The sequence below is a fragment of the Pristis pectinata genome, chromosome 14, assembly GCF_009764475.1.
Source record: "Pristis pectinata isolate sPriPec2 chromosome 14, sPriPec2.1.pri, whole genome shotgun sequence".
In the NCBI taxonomy this organism is placed as follows: Eukaryota; Metazoa; Chordata; class Chondrichthyes; order Rhinopristiformes; family Pristidae; genus Pristis; species Pristis pectinata.
This window is the reverse complement of record NC_067418.1, coordinates 24,476,590-24,495,752: the sequence shown is the minus strand read 5'-3', so window position 1 is coordinate 24,495,752 and position 19,163 is coordinate 24,476,590. Positions and strand designations below refer to the sequence as shown.

At 38.6% G+C, this 19,163-nt stretch overlaps 1 protein-coding gene across 4 annotated transcripts in view; it reads right to left on the bottom strand.

Moving 5' to 3' along the window:
• The window catches only part of LOC127577862 (MOB kinase activator 2), a 174,976-nt gene that overhangs the window by 55,690 nt on the left and 100,123 nt on the right, over positions 1-19,163 (bottom strand). Inside the window, exons 1-2 of one of the 4 annotated variants that reach the window (XM_052029483.1) lie at positions 11,708-12,342; positions 11,274-11,388 (exon numbers count right to left, since the gene is read on the bottom strand). The exons of 1 other annotated variant lie outside the window; for it this stretch is intronic. In XM_052029483.1, coding sequence (XP_051885443.1) covers positions 11,274-11,311 — 38 coding nt within the window. In that variant the 5' untranslated portion in view covers positions 11,312-11,388; positions 11,708-12,342. Of the gene's footprint in view, positions 1-11,273; positions 11,553-11,707; positions 12,391-19,163 lie in introns of those variants that run through there. 2 more of the 4 variants (XM_052029484.1, XM_052029482.1) reach the window with 2 other exon arrangements.

Sequence of the window (19,163 nt, the reverse complement as noted above, 5' to 3'; positions counted from 1 at the left end):
GGCAGCACTCGGAGTCCATAGAAGTATCCACGGAGGGAGAACAAAACCTGGGGCACTGTTTCAGTTGCATCCTCCACAGATGCTGCCTTGCCTAATGAATATTTCCTGCATTTTCCATGTTGTTTCAAAAAATACTTCCCATTTGTATTTTCAAAAATTATCCCCATGTTTTTCTTTCTCTTTCATGTATTCACTTTTTTCTTCCTTTGATTCTTTAGAGTAATAATATTGTATCAGTGCCAGACTACTCAAATAGAGAACAATGTGACAACGATGAGTGATATGCAAAGAAAAACAAATTTAATCCTATTTACAGCAAGCTCCTCAGAAGAATTTTAACCTAAGGGTGCTTTGGAGTGAGAAAATGTAGTTGAAAAAAAAGCTCATGTAGCTCCCACTTTTTTTTGTGGAAGTTTTAATTACCCACACTCAAGTGGATGAGTGCCACAGATTTAAAAGAATCACAAGGATTCAATTTCTTCCTACTCAAATTCAGCCTGTAGTTATTTTTGAACAGCGTGTTAAAAAAACTGGCCACCTGCATTTTTAACTCAAGCAAGCCTGATTTAAGCATCAAATATTTTTTGTTTACAAAGATGTTCTGCATTACATGGCACCAGTTAGCATAAAGACATTATTCATCACCTCAGATACCAATGACCCTTTGCTACATAAAGTCTGGGCAGGAGTTTGAAGTTTTTCTTCTTCAACGAGTAAGCACAACTTCAACTCTTAAAGTTCAGGAAAAAGTGCAAGTGCAACACACTCGGTGATTTTGCCAGCAATAAACAAACTGCTGGAGGGTCTCAGTGGGTGGAGCAACATCTGTTGTTGGGGGGAAGGAATTCTGAATTCTCGATGTTTTGGGTAGAGATCCTGCATCAGGACTGAGAGTGAAGGGTGTGTCTGTGTGGTTAACAGGGGTCAGTAGGACCAAGGAGGGGTGAAGCATGACCAGAGGCAGATGGACCCAGGTTGGGGAGGGGTTAGGCAGGGGTGGGGTGGAGTTGGGAGACAGAGGCAGGTGGGTGATAGGTTGAAATAGATAAAGAACAAGGCAGATGGAGCCAGCTGGGGAGGCAAAGGTGAAAGTGGAGACATCCACTGAGCTCCAGATCCCAGCATCTGTAGTCTTGTCTCCACTGATTATGATTTTTGCAACAGTGGCAAGTTGAGGTGGCAGTGAGATAAAAGTGCCCTCAAAAATAGATTTGAACACAAAAAAATTTGACTGCCACTTTGATCGGAGATGTTGTTTCTCAGATTAAACATTAAAAAGAAACCCCAAAATGAGGTTTATTAACACTGACATACATCTTGAAATTTGTAGTTTTGCAGCAGCAGTACAGTGCAAAACATAAAGACATAAAAATTACTATAAAGTTACAAAAAATAAATAGCACAAAAGAGAAATAATGAGGTAGCGTTCATGGACCTTTCAGAAATCTGATGGTGGAGGGAAGAAGCTGTTTCTGAAATGTTGAATGTGGGTCTTCAGGCTCCTGTACCTCCTCCCTGATGGTAGTAATGTGATGAGGGCATGTCCTTTATGATGGATGCCGCCTTCTTGAGGCACTGCCTCTTGAAGATGTCCTCAATGACAGAGAGGGTTATTCCCACGATGGAGCTGGCTGAGTCTACAACCCTCTGGCAATCCTGCACATTGGAGCCGCCATACCAGGCGGTGATGCAACCAGAGTGCTTTCCACTGTACATCTGTAGAAATTTGCAAGAGTCTTTGGTGACATACCAAACCTCCTCAAACTCCTAATGAAGTAGAGCCGCTGGCGTGCCTTCTCGGTGATTGCATCAATGTGTCGGGCCCAGGATAGATCCTCTGAGATGTTGACACCCAGGAACTTGAAGCTGCTCACCCTTGCCACCGCTAACCCCTCAATGAAGACTGATGTGTGTACCCCTGACCTCCCCTTCCTGAAGTCCACAATCAGTTCCTTGGGCGTGCTGACATTGCATGCAAGGTTGTTGTTGCAACACCACTCAACCAGATGATCCATCTCACTCCTGTACGCTGCCTCATCGCCAGAGATTTTGCCAACAACAGTGGTGTCATTGGCAAATTTATCGATGGTGTTTGAGCTATGCCTAGCCACACAGTCATGAGTGTAGAGTACAGCAGAGCAGTGGGCTAAGCACGCATCCTTGAGGTGCGCCTGTGTTGATTGTCAGTGAGGAGGAGATGTTACTACCAATCCACACTGACTGTGGTCTCCCAATCAGGAAGTCAAGGATCCAGTTGCAGAGGGAGGTACAGAGGGCCAGGTTTTGAAGCTTTTTGATTAGTACTGAGGGGATGATGGTGTTGAATGCCGAGCTGTAATCGATAAACAGCAGCCTGACGTAGGAGCTCCAATGCTGAGTGGAGAGCCAGTGAGACTGAGTCCACTGTAGACCTGTTGTGGTGGCAAGCAACTTGCAGTGGGTCCAGGTCCTTGCTCAGGTTGGAGTTAATTCTAGCTATGACCAACCTCTCAAAGCATTTCATCACAGTAGATGTGAGTGCTACCGGACAACAGTCATTGAGGCAGCTCACCCTGCTCTTTTTGGGTACCAGTATGATTGATGCCCTTTTGAAGCAGGTGGGAACGATTGACTCAAGTAAACATGAGAGAACCCATTGCACAATTTCATAGAAGAGAGAAGCTATTGCTCTATCCTTATTAAAAAAATCTACTCATTATCACATTGCTGAGTGTAAACTGAATGCCATATTTTCTACAACAGACTCCACTTCAAAGGTCCTTGAGAATCAAAAATTGCACATGCAAGAAACTTGAAAAGTTAACTCAGGTTTTTTTTTGTTTCTCCTCTGGCATCCTGATCTACTGGATACTTCCCTCAGCCTTTGCATGTCCTTTCATTCGTTTTCTTTCCAAATGTCCTAATTAATTTATCAACCAGATGGCTTCATCAACAGCTCATCTCCATGGTAATCCTGGTCTCACCTCAAAGATATTCCTTTTGTCTGATCCATCTCTTCCCCTGCCCTCTCAACAATTTTAAACTAACTGGTTTTCTCTTTCCCAGTTCAGGTGAAGGGTCTTTCACCTGAAACAATAGCTCTGTTTCTCTTTCCATAGATGCTGCCTGACCTGCAAGGCATTTCCAGCATTTTATGTTTTACTTCAGAAGTAGTTCATTGGCTAGAAGGCATCTTAGGATATTCTGATTCTATGAAAGCCACTATATAATAGCAAACATTCCTTTAAAACCCATAACGTTTTACATAATCTGAAAAATGGATTTTATTGCAGTACATCATTTGTATGCAGCTAAGGTTCTCAAAGTTGGAGCAGTGAGTGGAGGCAGGGGAAATGTTTTAACATCTTTCCCTGGTAAGACCATAAGATATAGGAGCAGCATTAGGTCATTCGGCCCATCAAGTCTGCTCCACCATTCAATGATGGCAGATTTTTGTTTCTCAACCCCATCCTCCCACCTTCGCCCCATATCCCTTAACCCCCTTACCGATCAACCTATCAATCTATACCTTAAATACACCCAAATGACCTGGCCTCCACGGCAATGAATACCACAGATTCACCACCCTCTGGCTGAAGAAATTCCTCATCTCGGTTCTAAAGGGACATCCCTTTATTCTGAAGCTATGCCCTCAGATATACAAGAACATAAGAAATAGGAGGAGTAGGCCATCTGACCCGTCGAGCCTGCTCCACCATGATCATGGCTGATCTGGCTGTGGATTCAGTTCCACCTCCCTGCCTTTTCCCCATAACCTTTAATTCCACTACTCTGCAAAAATCTAACTGTGTCTTAAATATATTTAATGTAGTCACCGCTACTGGCTCCCTGGGCAGAGAATTCCACAGATTCACAACTCTCTGGAAAAAACAGTTCCTCCTCATCTCCATCCTAAATCTACCCCCTGAATCTTGAGGCTATGCCCTCTAGTTCTAGTCTCACCTACCAGTGGAAATGACTTTCCTGCCTCTATCTTCTCTCTCCCTTTCATAATTTTATGTTTCTTTCAGATCCCCTCTCATTCTTCTGAATTCCAGTGAGTTTTGTCCCAGGCGACTCATTCTCTCACCGTCTAACCCCATCATCTCCAGAATCAACCCTGTGAACCTCCTCTGCACCATCTCCAAAACCAGTGTATCTTTTCTCAAGGAGACCAGAACTGCATGCAGTACTCCAGGTGCAGCCTCACTAATACCCTGTACAGTTGCAGCATAACCTCCCTGCTCTTAAATTCAATCCCTTTCAATCCTGGATCCGAGACTCTTCAATTAATGGAAACATCCTCTCCACATCCACTCTATCCAGGCCTTTCAGTACTCAGTAGGTTTGAATGAGATATCCTCCCCCAGCATCCCCCCCCCCCCCACCCCCACATCGTTCTGAACTCCATTGAGTACAGGCCCAGAGCTTTTGTTAAGCATTTTATTCCTGGGATCATTCTTGCAAAGCTCCTTTGGACCCTCTCCAGGACCAGTACATCTTTCCTTCGAATACAGGGCCCAAAATTGCTTACAATTGCTGGTAAATTACTTCATAAAGTTTACTTTCTCTATATATAAAAGGAAGATTTTTCTTTTAACTCTTAACTTAGGGTTCCCTGGTTTTCCAACACCTCTGAATTGAAAAATGTATTTCAATCAACTTTTCTCTTTCATATAAACTTAAATTAGGCAACCACAAAATCTTCACCTTCACCAAATTAATATCCTATCAGGCATCCAGAATTGTACATGCACTGCAGATGGGACTGTTCATCTATCAAGTACAGAATTACACAAGTTACTGTGTACAATTCACAACAGAGTTTGGCCATACTACAACATGAGATCAAACATTTGATAAGAACAACACAATCACAATTATGGATATCATTAATTTACCTGGCTCGTATTTCTGGCTTAATTCCTAATACTAAATTTGCAATCAGCAAAACACTGCAAAATCACTGGACAAGGCATAATTTACATCCATTGGGAACCTACTGATCACATCTAGCCAATGTTAAAAAAATCTGGCAATCTTTCACAGAATGCTTTTTCTGCACATCTCAGGTTCACAAGGAAACAACACAATTTTAAAAAGTTTTTCCAATTCAGTTTTACAAAAGGGTAGTCTGTCTTGGCTCAGAATTATTTTAGAGGCTGAAGGTCATGATACTATTGCAGACCACCTCAATAAGGAAATAAGAGAGGACCTCTATCTAGTCCATTAATACTGGACTAGCATGTCAGGAGACATTCTTGTTCAAAGGGTGTAAACTGATGATCTACCTCTCTTCTTCCAGCCCTACATCCTACCAAACCAATATATCTGGCTGATCTACCTCAAAGTCAGGCTAATGAGCTCTCCTCATTAAATAGGTGGTTTGTGTTACAGAACCAAATGAAAATGCTACTGACAAGACAGAACAACATTTTGAAGATGCTGCAGCATTGGTGCAACTTAACTCATTCCCTTTCTGTCCACACGTTCTTCTGCTCTCTAGACATTTCCCCTAGATCCTTGCCACAACAATGCCATTCAGCCCCCTTCCTCCTCACAACCACACAGTAAAATTGGAGGGGAGGCACTGATTCAGACTGTTTTTGTTTAAAAAGTGTGCAGCCAGCTAATAATGCCCCTGACTGTTCATCACAACAATACAGAAAAAAAAACAAGTTGGTAGCCACTAGTGTAATGAATTTTATAAATATTATGAAGAACTGCATAAAGAGGAAGCAATTATTTCCATCATTTCCAAGCATATTAAAAACATTCTATATATCATGCATAAATAATGTATTCTCAGAAATCTGAGGCAAACCATTCACACATCTGAATGATTGCCTTTAAAAATGTGACAAACAAGACACAACACATTGAACACATTCAAGATTTCCATCAAATCGATTTATACACCTCCAATTCCTAAAAAAAAAGGCTGGAAAGAAACTTGTGTTGCTGAACACGCCCTCAAGTTAAAGTGAGCTTGTTCCAAGAAATTAGATTTTTTGGGCACCCTTATAAAAGTTCTGTCTGCTCTGTTGCAACAAATGCACAACTCCAACCTCAGAGAAGCCACACTGCACCAAATACCACCTATAAAACATGTGTTTTTTTTCAAAAAACATTGTTTTACTTTATATTTTCACATTGAACAGCCAATAGCAGTGGTTATCCAAAATATACTCACTCATTTATACAAGACTACAGATAATTAAATTGTAGGCCCACAATGAGTCTACAAATCTGCTCCATTACACTCTTTCTGCTGTGGAAGCCAACAACTGCACATCACAATTTTCAAAATTGTAGCTATACTCCCCCAAAAAACCCAAACCAGGTCAATGGCCTACTTGAAACAAAAAAAATTAGTGATCTTTCCTTATTCTGGACAGAAGACAAACATACACACACACCTCATTGAGACATAAGAGACTGCAGATGCTGGAATTTGAAGCAACAAAACAGTTTGCTGAAGGAACTCAGTGTTGAACAGCATCTGTTGAGGAAAAGGACTTGTTTTCGGTTGAGACCCTGGATCAGGATTTATATTAAGTGTTTTGGACCCAGTTAAACTGAAGGGGATGGGATCGAATCCCAGATAGAAACAGCCAATTAAAACTGCTTTCATAACACACAAAGAATTGCAAGCAATTTTTCATTTGGAATACAGTTTCCAATTACTATCTTTTCCCTTACAGCTGGTAGAGACAAAAAAGAAATTCGTAACTGGCAGCATCAATCAAGTTTCATTCATACACACGAGACTTCCATTACTGATGTCAAAGATGAAATGGACTGCATTGTACTTTGCTGTGCCGTAAAGTCTCTTTCCTCTTAGTCTAGTTACAGGAACATTCTGGTGCATCAAGATAACATTGTACTATTGAATACACTATTCAAAAATTGTACTATATGACAGCTCAATGATGTCTCACATTCCAACCCTTCAATACAATTACAGAAAAAATGTGCATTTAGAACAAATGGTATTTGCCTTCAAAAATAAACCAGCTGATTTTTAAACAACCACTTTCAAGCCTCCTCATACATTAAATTTGTTTTTTTTTAATGGCTTTTTCTGGGAGGCAGACAAAATATAACACCTTTAGTCCTAATAGGAACCTTACATTGAGTACACTGCTTGTGCTGGATCTTGTAAAACTGATGTAGACAGCCACACATTCCATAGAACCACAAAGCTCAGGGGAAGGCAAACTTCTAGAAGCACCTCCCTTCCTTCATGGCTGCAGGGAAATACATCAGAAACTTCTAAATATAAAACATTCAAAAGCATGCAACATATGGCATTTCACAGCTTTCAATTATTTTAACCATTCACCTCTCATTTGTGTTTGAAATGAAGATACATTTCTGTTAATTATACCTGGAGTTTAAAAAAAGTTTTCCTGCATGATTTTATTTGCTTTAAAACTGATCTGAAAGTTGGAACAAATGTTCCGTTTAACCAAAAACAATAAAACAAATGCAATGTTTTGCCCACTGCCTCCTTGCAACTTTGTGAATATTACACTATGAGTGACAAAAGTGATATAGCTTGTTGATTTCAAAGATTACACAAAATTTATTTTTTTACTTTCATGTTGTATTGAGCCAAAAAAAATTGAAAATGCAGAAGCTGGAAATCTAAAATTAAAACAAAGTGCTGGAAATACTCAGCAGTTCAGGCTGCATCTGTAGGAAGAAAAGCAGAGTCAAAAGACCCTTCTTCAGAACTGTGAAGAAACTTGTTAAGCTGCAGGATAGCAAGGGGATAAGCTGTAAAACAAGGTTTCTGGTCAATGAGCAAATGGGAGCAATTAGAGAGTGAGAACATAGACTACAGGATGCATGAGTTGCAAAATGCAGAGCAATAAGACATGTCCAGCAAGTCAGGCTGGGCACATCCTCCACTTCTATAAAGAGGGGGAAAAAAAGAGGAAAAAGAAACAAACTGAGCCGGTATCGCAGATGGACGACTGATACAGACAGAAATCAAGTTGCAGAATTCAATATCGAATCCAGAAGACAGCAACTTGCCCCCCAGATGAAAGATGAAGTGCTGTTCCTCAAGCTTTTTTTGGGCCTCACAGTAACAGTACAGGAGGCCAAGGACCAACAGGGCAAAGTGGGAATGGGATGGAAAGTTAAAATGGCAGACAACAGAAAGCTCAAGGTCACCCATGCACATAGGGTCACCCAATATAGATGAGAACACATTGTGAACAATGAATGCAGTACTCTGGAAGAAGTGTGAGTGAATTGCTGCTTCACCTGGAAACTGTTTGGGTCCCTGGATAGTGGGAAAAGTAGTAGTGAAAGGACTTGTCCAATTCAAGTACAAAGACATGAGAACAATATATCCAGTTCAAATCTGGTAAAAATGCATTTTGTGCAATTATTTCAAAACAAAATTTGTTTGATGACAATGAAAGCACCTTGAGTTATCCATTGAAGTTACAAAAACCACCATTTGTTCTCTTACAGTGCAAAGTGAATTTATACAGCATCTTTAATATACAAAAATGGCTGAATGTACTTCAAAAGAGATTTTTAAAAGTGATAATGGAATTAAAGAACACCATCAACAAATTGTCAGGCAGGCAATCTGATAGCATGGGGATGGATGCGAGATTGAGAGAATTGCTGGAGAAGTAGAACTGGTTGTCACTATCACTCAAATGAAATTTGACCCAGTGTCTGGAGATCTTATCAACACGAGACAGCATCTAAATAAAAGGTTGAGGCCAAAATGAATCCAACATCACCAAAGGAAATGCCTCCCATGATATGTCGAGAATGGAAGGAACCATTCTCCTCCATTGTCAGTACTGCTTGAAGTCAGTCAAAAGTAGCCTCAATAAGCCATATGGAAACATATTTATGGATAGCATTTCAACTATGTAGTACTAAAGTGTCTATGCCCAGTGACCCAAATCATAACTGGAAATTCAGACCAAACAGTTATATTTTAAAGGATGCTCAAATAACAAGTAGTTAACTTATTACAATTTTTTGGATTTCCAACACAAGGAAATTTGCTTCTCCGATTCTCTTCCCCCGATTCTGGGAGGTAGCAATTCACCCCATCACCAGAATAACCCTTCTTCTCCTCTAAGACTGCACAGTTTTTAAAAAATGTGCGATCATACATTAGCTTTGTAGCATACACTTTCAAACAACAATCACTGGTGAGGATATCAATGTACGGTGTAGCAAATAGCTCTCTCTCACTCACTCGACACTGAAGTAAACCCTCTGGTACTCGATTCTGCGGTAACTAAAAACTGCAAGCTAGCTCCTTTCAGAAACTTTGATCTGTGTTCCTCAGTTAAAGAATTTACTCATTTATCAGAGATTGCAAGTTTACATTATGCATACATTTTGGATTAGAACAACAGTTTTGTCTAGCTGTACACAACTCCAATGCAGAAAGTTCTCCTTCCATAACAGAATTTTGCAAAGTCAGGATAGATAATATTTTCACTGAAAAAATATTATCAACTCAAATGATGTACAACCTATACTATGACACTGATTCAGCTTCTGGAGCACCACAATAGACAAGATGCACATTATGACATTCCAAGTTCACAAGTGATATAGATACAGCATCATCCTAACATCCTGGAACATAATTGGAAAATTGCGTACAACTTTTTAGTTATATTAAGCAGTGGCTATGCATTTTTTGCTACATTACCCTCCATTCCACTATTATGAGTTGCAATCAATAATGTATATTAATTCAATGTAACTACAAAATTAAATGTTTGCATTGTAGGCAAAGATAGAAATAACCAAGTATGATTTGCAATCTGTACAACAGTATACAACTAGTCAGCTTTTTAAACTAAATACATTTTCAAAGGCATTCTGAGGTAAACAAGGGTGTTCAAAGAAAAACTTTTTTTCTGCTTCACTCCCCTACTCAGCTGGCTTTTTGCCAAAGAAACAACAGAGAACTGTTAGAGGTCAGATACCTATGATTTCCACAGTTGTAAAAAGGAATCAATCGGCCCATTGCCTTCAGTTGCAAAGAGAAATCAAGTCTCCAGTCCCTTTCTATTATAAAAGAACTGTTGATGCTAGGAGTGCTATCAACAACATGTGTATTACTTGTGTACCTGCAATCAATTTAATCAGGTGCTTAAAAGAATTCTCCAAGTGAAGGAAGATTATGGTATACATGTATAGTATCCCTGCCAACTATATTACATAGATATAAAAGACAACTCCAGAAATTGTGCAATACTGAAGATCAAGATCTTCGTAGATCTCACTAAAGCAGTTCATTGTTTTAGACATGCAGCTCTTAAAGTTTTGGTTGTCTAAAATTAAAGAAAAGCCAGTTATAGCTCTCCAAGTAGTGCTATCCTTCAAGTAATATGATTCTAAGTATTCTTAAAATTATCATGGTCATGCATTGAAATTGATGTTAATTAGGTAAGCAAATATATAGTAGCACTAACCTATACACCAGCTTTTAATCAACAAATTACATTAACATTTTGAGACGAAGGAAAGACTACCAACACAGGAAACATACAAGACGTGCCCGAGGATGTTTTAAAAATTGTCAAACACGATAGAATAAGCAGTTGAATTTTCTTAATTACACTTTTCTGACTTTCATTTCTTTTAAAGTTTCTTTCCCGTCATGCGATACTTGCTTTGGCTGAAACTGTTGCATCAGCATTCTTTAATTTCCCAATACACTATGCATTATTCTGAAAACAGTGTACAGGCTCTTAATTCGGCTTGGACAGAATTATTTCCAAATAAATGCTGTGTTAGCTCTGCAAAGGTACTAGATAGACAAAAGAAAAGACAGTGCTGTAAATCACCTCACCAGGCAGAAAATCCTTATTTTCCATTACTCTAAACGACTATGAGACCTTAATTAAATTTAATCAATCAGTATAAATTGATTCGATATGTGACTGATAGGAATGTATATAAAGATATTAAGATGTAAACTAAATTTGATGTTTACAATTCATCTTCAATGAAATCTCAAAGTGAAAACCTGACACTCCTATCAATAACACAGCGAAGACTTTCAATAATTTTAATAAAACTTGATAGGGAAACAAAGCAACCATACGCAATGAATGTGAAGCTAATGCCTTTAGAATGGCGTAATGTGTGTGAAGGACCGCTACTAAAAATAAACTCATTGTTACCATAACACAGTCTGGACGTACAATGTCACAGAAATTAAAAATGAAGAAGAATGACGATGGATACCCATAAGAGAGAGAAAAGCAAGACGTCGCGTCCGATAGTACCTAAACAAGACGCAATCGAAGCAGAACAGGATGTCCATCGAGAAGCTGCCGGTCTGTTTACCTCCCTTTGCTCTTCACATGCTGCTCCCAAGATCTGCACTAACTTCCTCCTCGACTGCTCTGCCCAGAGGATCGTACAACCCCCGGTGAATGCAGCGGGGAAGGAAAAGACAGAAACATTTCTCACAAATATACACAAATGGTAAAAATGGTAAACTTTCTGAAACCGATGAATCTTTAACCCAACCGTGAAGGGGAGTGAGGGCAGAGTTCAAACACACAATATCTGCATGTTTACTCAGGCTTGCAATAAATCCAAGGACGATCGGAACAAAATGCAAATCACTACTCGACAACGTTTGTTTCCCCCAGCTCTACCTCGCTGTTTACTTTTAAATAGGCACCAATACAAAAGTCATGAATATTAACTGTACCTGTGCAATGTGTACGATCCATTCCTCTTCAACCTCATGTTCGCTGACAGGAGTCTTATGAGGAAATCCAGACTGATTTTAATATACAGTTTATTTCGCTGTTGAGATTATTTTGCAAGCTTCTGCAAACTCCTTATTAAAGCGTGAAAAGGAGTTGGGCTCGACTGCGTTAATTAAACACTAGTGGGAATCAATTACTGCAGGCAAACAGCATATCCAATCCAGAAATGTCTCGGAGGTGACGGGCCACGGTTTCCTTTAATAAACACCAATAAGCCACGTAAATAAAAAGTGAAGCCTGCCAGCCTAATTGTACTGATAGCTTGTCATGATAGTTCACTTAAACTATTATCGCTGCTTAAATCTATCTCCTCCTGCTCGCCACTGGTTCTCTCTTTTTGGCCATGAACCACTTCACTTCATCCCAGGGAAAACAAGCAGATGAATCTTGAGCTTTCCTTCAATGCTAAACGAACATTTTTTTTTCGACAGCGTTCCTAAAAAAAACACGGATTTGTGATGGGAAAAGGAACACAAAACCGTTGCAACCACCCAGGCACAGAAGTGTATTTTTTCTCTCTCTCTCTGGGCACGCTGCCTTGTATAAATCACAGAGGCAGCGTCTCTGATTAGACTGCTCAGTTTTCCTTCCTGTCCACTTAACATCCCTACAAGAGCTGCCCACTTGGTTCCTGATTTAATTTTTGTTATGGTACAGATGAGAGTAAACTTTAGGGCGAGGGGTGCAGGAATAAAGTATATACAATTAAAAGAAGTCGGTCTCTACGTATATTCTTATGGGTTTTTAAACTACCGTAGAAAGCAAAATTGCAACTTTGAAAAGCCATTTTATCTTAAACCAGGCAAAATCTTAAGTCCCTCCCGTATGAAATACAAAGGCCCAAGTCCCCAGGGCCTATAAATAAAGACTCCTGCTCATGGTCATCTCAAATTTCATGCCTTTTTTTAAACGGTCAAATTATATAGAATAAAATAAACCAATAGTATTTAGAGCTAGTGGTTCCTAAATATGCTCTTATATTACTAAATAATTTAACTGTCCTACCGAGGCTTTCATTAAATACTTAAAACATTTGGCAGTTGTTAATTAGGCTGTAATAGCATTTTCTTTTTCTTGTACTGCTGATCCATTGAAACAAAGTGCAACATTTTATAAAAGAAATAAAAACAAATTCAAGGAAAGAAAACATTAAGATTCCTACATAAAACAATGGAATATTTCCAAGAGCATTCTTCAGAAAATATACATTTAAATTTTCTTCAACATGTTAATCACAATTTCTTTTCAAGTAGAAATATTTTTCATATCATTCTTTGCAGCAAAATCAATTTTACAAAGCAGTTCTAGAACAAACACGTTTCCAAGTTATTTCAAACTTGAGTGTTGAAGTTTCAGCCATTTGGAACAACATAAAACAAATAAGTAGTCACTTGGTAATACTCTAGTCTAGTACTCTCTTATCAAAAAAAGCTATGCTGAAATGCATCTTGAAGGTTTTCCACACTACACCAGGAATGAATGGCTCTTTAATATAATGCTTCAGCCCAAGTGGAGTTAAGCTTTGAATGTTATTGGAGCTGCATTTATCCAGGAAATGGAGAGCATTCCAACATATTTATGCCTTGAACCTTGTAGATGTATAGGGGGAGTCAAGAAATGAGTCACTTCATGAAGAATACTCAGCCTCTGACTTGTACTTGTGGTCTATATATCTTTTGGTTTATCCAGTCAGACTTCTTATCAATGGTGAGCAACAACCATTCCCCCCCTCCACCCCACCCCACCCCACTGTCCCAAGCCAGGATGTTGATGGTGGAATTGTAATGCAGCAATTGTATTGCCATTGACCATTGAGTAAAGGTGATTTGACATCATATTGTTGGACATAATCATTCCCTAGCAACACATGCACCATACAAGTGCTATCACTTATCAGAATCTTGTCAGGTCTTGCTATAAATAGCCATAGACTGACTGCTTTGTTGTCTGATGGGTTGTAAATAGAACAGAACTCTGCAATAAATCAATAAACATTACCATTGAGTTCATGAAGAACACATAATTATCGATGGACGTGATGAAGACAGTTAGGGCTAGGGTACAATTATGAGGGATTCCTCCAATGATAACACAAGAATGAGATGATTGGCTTCCAACAGCCACAGCCATCTTTACACATGGAAAAGCAAACATTGCATAACATTCATTAAACAACATATCCTTCTGTAATGGATCCTCTATCTGTTCCTGGATAGAGAGAGAGTTGGGTTTAGCAATAGAAGTAAGCTTATTTTTACAGAGTAGTATATATAGTCTTTTTATTTGCCATTATCAAAGTCACATGAAATAGGATCTGTGTATGTTTTATGCAAAACGTGCATTCATTTGTTGAGTCACATCTCAATACAGTAGTTTTTAATCTGCCATTTATAAAGAGCTAGATCATAGAAGAAGGATCCTGTATTATTATCACATTATTTAATTACATATAGATTTGAACAAAGTGTACTCCAGAAATAAGCAGCATCCATTTACAGTAGTGAACAGTGAGACTCAATCTGTGAGAAAGGCACAGAAACATTAAAATGGTGACAAAAGACCACTTGGTGTTGTAGTTCCAATAGTTTAGGGTGTTTTACATAGACTGTCACTTTTTCTGATGTCATCTTTAAATTAGGAAGCTGCAGAAACAAGACCAAAAAGGGATTTCTGTAAACTTTTCTCAAGGATTCTTTTTCTCTCCTTGTTCTGCTTTTAATATTATCTTGAGTTGTAGATATTCTCAAATAGTTTACCATTGTTCAAGACCATTAATCATAACTGAATATCCCCTTCTTTACTTAAATCTAGTGATATTGAGCCAACTGTGCTTCAGCTATCATTGGGTCTTTCCACTTAGACGAGGAATCTTCGTAGCCTGTGTGGTTTACCGGATACGTTTAATGAGGCATCAGAAATCATTTGTTTAGCCCTGTAAATCTCTCACCTATCTGTTCGTAATGAACATCTCTGGTACAAGTAATTGTAAGTGATCTGGATCAGTGACCCTTACTTCTCTCAGCTAATGGTACAGAGGCCAATTGCAATATCCACACTGCCATCCAAAACACAAACAACTAACTCAGTACAGATCAGGTATAAAACTTCATACCTTCCTGATTTGTCAAATCAGCTGCAAACTTAGAGTTATTGGACAGGTAAGTAATTGAGTCATCATACAGCAGAGGTGCAGACCCTTCAGCCCACCAAATCTGTGCCAATCATCAAACACCCATTTACACTAATCACATTTTTTATTCTACCCACATTCCCATCAACTCACCCCAGATCACCTACAGAATAGTGGAAATTTGCAGTGACCAATTAACCTACCAACTCGCACATTTTTGGGAAGTGGGATAAAACTGAGCCAAAACCCATGCAGTCACAGGGAAAATGTGCACACTCCACACCGACCAGAGTGGAGGTCAGGAATGAACCCATTTTGCTCAACCCATGTGAGGAAGCAGTTCTACTAGCTGTGCAACAGTTTGCTCCAGGTTGATATTCAAGCATGGCAATCACATTGTTTTCAGCATTTTATGTTTTTAGAACATTGAACATTACAGCACAGTACAGGCCCTTCGGCCCACAATGTTGTGCCGACATTTTATCCTGCTCTAAGGTCTATCTAACCCTTCCCTCCCACATAGTCCCCTATTTTTCTAACATTCATGTGTCTATCTAAGAGTTTCTTGAATGTCCGTAATGTATTTGCCCCCAGAACCTCTGCCGGCAGTGTGTTCCACGTACCCACCACCCCCAGTGTATAAAACTTACCCCTCACATCCCCCTGATATCTTCCTCCAATCACCTTAAAATTATGTTCCCTCGTGTTAGCCATTGTCGCCCTGGGAAAAAGTCTCTGACTGTCCACTCGATCTATGCCTCTTATCATCTTGTACACCTCTATCAAGTCACCTCTCATCCTCCTTCTCTCCAAAGAGAAAAGCTCTAGCTCTAACCCTTCCCTCCCACATAGCCCTCCATTTCTCTATCATTCATGTGGTTTTATTTCAGATTTCCAGCATGTGAAATATGAAAACAGTAAAAAAAAGAATGTGATTCTTTTATTTTCATTGCAATCAGATAGTTTGTAGTAACAATTTTTGTTTTTAAAGATAAATTACATCTAACTTTGAAAGAGCACAGAGAGAGATCTAGGTGGAAAGATGGTTAATAAGCTTAGTTTTCAATTGCTCTCACAATGAGATGCTCAGCAATTGCTTTGCTTCTCTTAATAAAAATATATTGTGTGGTGATAATTTAGTTACCAATTCTCCAGCTTGATAACTCCCACTTTCTATTCCAATCCACACATAATAGTAATTTTGATACAAGTGTCTCACTGCATTTACACAACATGCTTCATTACAAATGTTTTTAAATTCAACAAAATAAAACAATGTTTGTGTCAAAAATTTAAAGGAAAATATCTTGTCAAAATTTGAATTTTACTAAACTAGCAGAATAATGAATGAATGTTCTGATTATTAAGACACAGTCCCTATATCCACTGAGTTTCTTCACATTCCCTCTGAATAAAGTTTGCGCTTAACAGTGACTGTAGTTCAATGAAACAAGTTTTCCTTTGTAGAAAGCTTGTTTGAATTAGTGACTAAATCCCATTTAGAGAGACATCATCTGTTATCAGCATTTGGAAATGCTGCTAAGTTGAGAGAGGTCTGAATGTGAAGTTGAAAGATGAAATTTATGAGCCAGATAGCTCCACCCAAGTAGGAGCACAGTATAAAAATGCTGCTGAACAAAATTAGTAGCATTACACACATTAATTCTCCATCTGGGTGGAATGCTCACAGAAAGTAAATAGTGAAATAATGTACGTGCTCATGGCTCCCAATAGTATGATAAAAGTGCCATACGCAGTAAAAGCAGAATAGCCACACATCATTTCTGCAATAATGATTTCATAGAATATCTCAATTCTCAGGAACATCCAGTTTAAGTACTCAAGTAAATGGAATAAGGTGATATAAGCAAAAAAGACTTTGAGAAAAGGGGCAGATGTTTCTTTCACAATCGAAAATACAAATATTTTCTAAACCACAAGAATTGGAATCTTCATGCCATTTGACATTCATTGGGTAGATATTTAAATGCGGGAATTTCTCACTTTTTGTAAATCCTCACTCATTTGTTATTTCAAATGTCTGCTTTCATGAAATAGATGTCTTGAAATTCACTTGAGCTTCCACATTCGTCTGGCATTCATATACCAAGGATAATTCCTTGAACATTACTGCAATAAATACAATAACCATATTTTATAAGTACAATTTTGCAAAATATGAATGAATTCAACTGTAATTTCTTCATTATACCATGAAGCAATTTCAGAGACCTCTAGTTTGCCATTTACAGTAAAAGAGTACTCTGAATACTACTCTGCTTTTACAAGTATGTAGTTCATTAAGGAAAGTTACTTCACAAAATTACAAACTGTGTGTATTGTTGAAAGCAGAAAAATCTAAATGCTTCCTTTGCTATCAAATTAGTGCTCAAAATGTTTTCCATAGGATTCTCTACCTTTTCAATCAAGAAGCCATGCAAGTTATTAACCAATGGCATGCAAAAGCTATTGTAATTCCCTGAATTAGTTTCAATCATCTCAGGGAGTCAGGGAAGAATTTACCATATTTTATCCCCAAATTGATAAAGATAAGATATCATTATTAGTCGCATGTACAGCAAAACACACAGTGAAATGCATCTTTTGCGTAGCGTGTTCTGGGGGCAGACCGCAAGTGTCGCCACGCTTCCAGCGCCAACATAGCATGCCCACAACTTCCTAACTTGTCTTTGGAATGTGGGAGGAAACCGGAGCACCCGGAGGAAACCCACATAGACACGGGGAGAACATACAAACTCCTTACGGACAGTGGCCAGAATTGAACCCGGGTCGCTGGCGCTTTAAGCGTTATGCTAACAGAAATGAAAACACACAGCTTTCACTCAGCACTATTTTTAAGACTGTGATGTCCTGGCCAATATTCATCCCTTGATGAACTGAAACGCTTATTCAGCCATTATTATATTGTTGTTTGGGGAATTTGCTTAGCCAAGTTAATTCCAAGATTTCCTACTTTAGTGAGCATAAAGCACTTTTAGTCATGAAATTGTCTGTACAAATGGAGTACTTCTTTCTTTTGGGTGGTGGCAGATCATGTATATTGTGCACAAGGAATCACAGTCGAGTGGACAGATTGGATAGGCCAGAGCATATTATCTTCTGTGTTATTTTTCACATGTTAACATAACATTCTCTTTCTTGTAACTGACTTCACCAAATGGTTTTTTTCCCTTGAATATCGATAATTTGAATTATAATTCCCCCCAGAAACTGAATTTACTCACTAAACATCACAGCCAGACAGAAAGATGCTTTTCATGTTTCTTTCATAATCAAAATTATGCACCACCTGAGGGAAAAATTTCTTAGACAAGTACTCTTGTCATGCATCTAATGAAAATAAAAAAAAATGAGAAAACTGTGACATCGACCTAAATTGTTATGGGTTTTGCCCTTTGAAATATAAGATTAAAAGGTTCACAGAGAAATAAGAAAGTATACACTTGCTGACCCAAAGAGACCATGCAAGACTTGAAACAATCGTCCAACATACAAACCCAATGTAATATCATATCAACTTTGAAGAGCAAGCAATGTGACTGATGGACTCTGCTTTATGAAGAGTATCAGCACAAACTATATACTGGGCATGTCAAATAAACAGTCATGTTTGCATCTGTTCTGCAGCTAAATGACCCAAAACCATTTGTTGTAGAATTGTTTCTAATCTGACATCATCTGATTTATAGTGCCTGGCTGTGCAGGAGCTCTAGGCCAGGAGAGTCTGCTGTAGCCAGCATATTTTACATGTTTGAATGTGCAGCCAGGAATGTCCAATATATTTAATAGATTAACAAAAGTTTTCATTTCATAAAGTGCCCAAGGATTCGATGAGCACTTCACATAATCAGGTATGCATTACTCTAGAGTTGCAACACAGCTCTTCTTCCTTGGATGAGAAGACTCCAGTATTAGAACGTAATTTCTAATATTGATATGCTTGGTGATGAATTTTGTGACTATATACAAGTATCTTTAGAAGTAAAGTTTTAATAAGAATAGAGCTGTATATGTTGGCCTCACAAAAGGACACTATAATAGCTTTTGTGTGTCAGACTGCCTGTTGGAAAAAGTCAATAACATTTTCAAACATTGATAAGACTCAAACTGGCATCTTCAATTTCTTTAAATCCATTAATTACAGTTTCTCATCACCAACTCCATCTCACTTCTTAATTAGGCATCCAGGCAAACCACTATTTTGGAGCCCTATTCCACACAAGAGTTGAGTTGAGTTTCAGCCA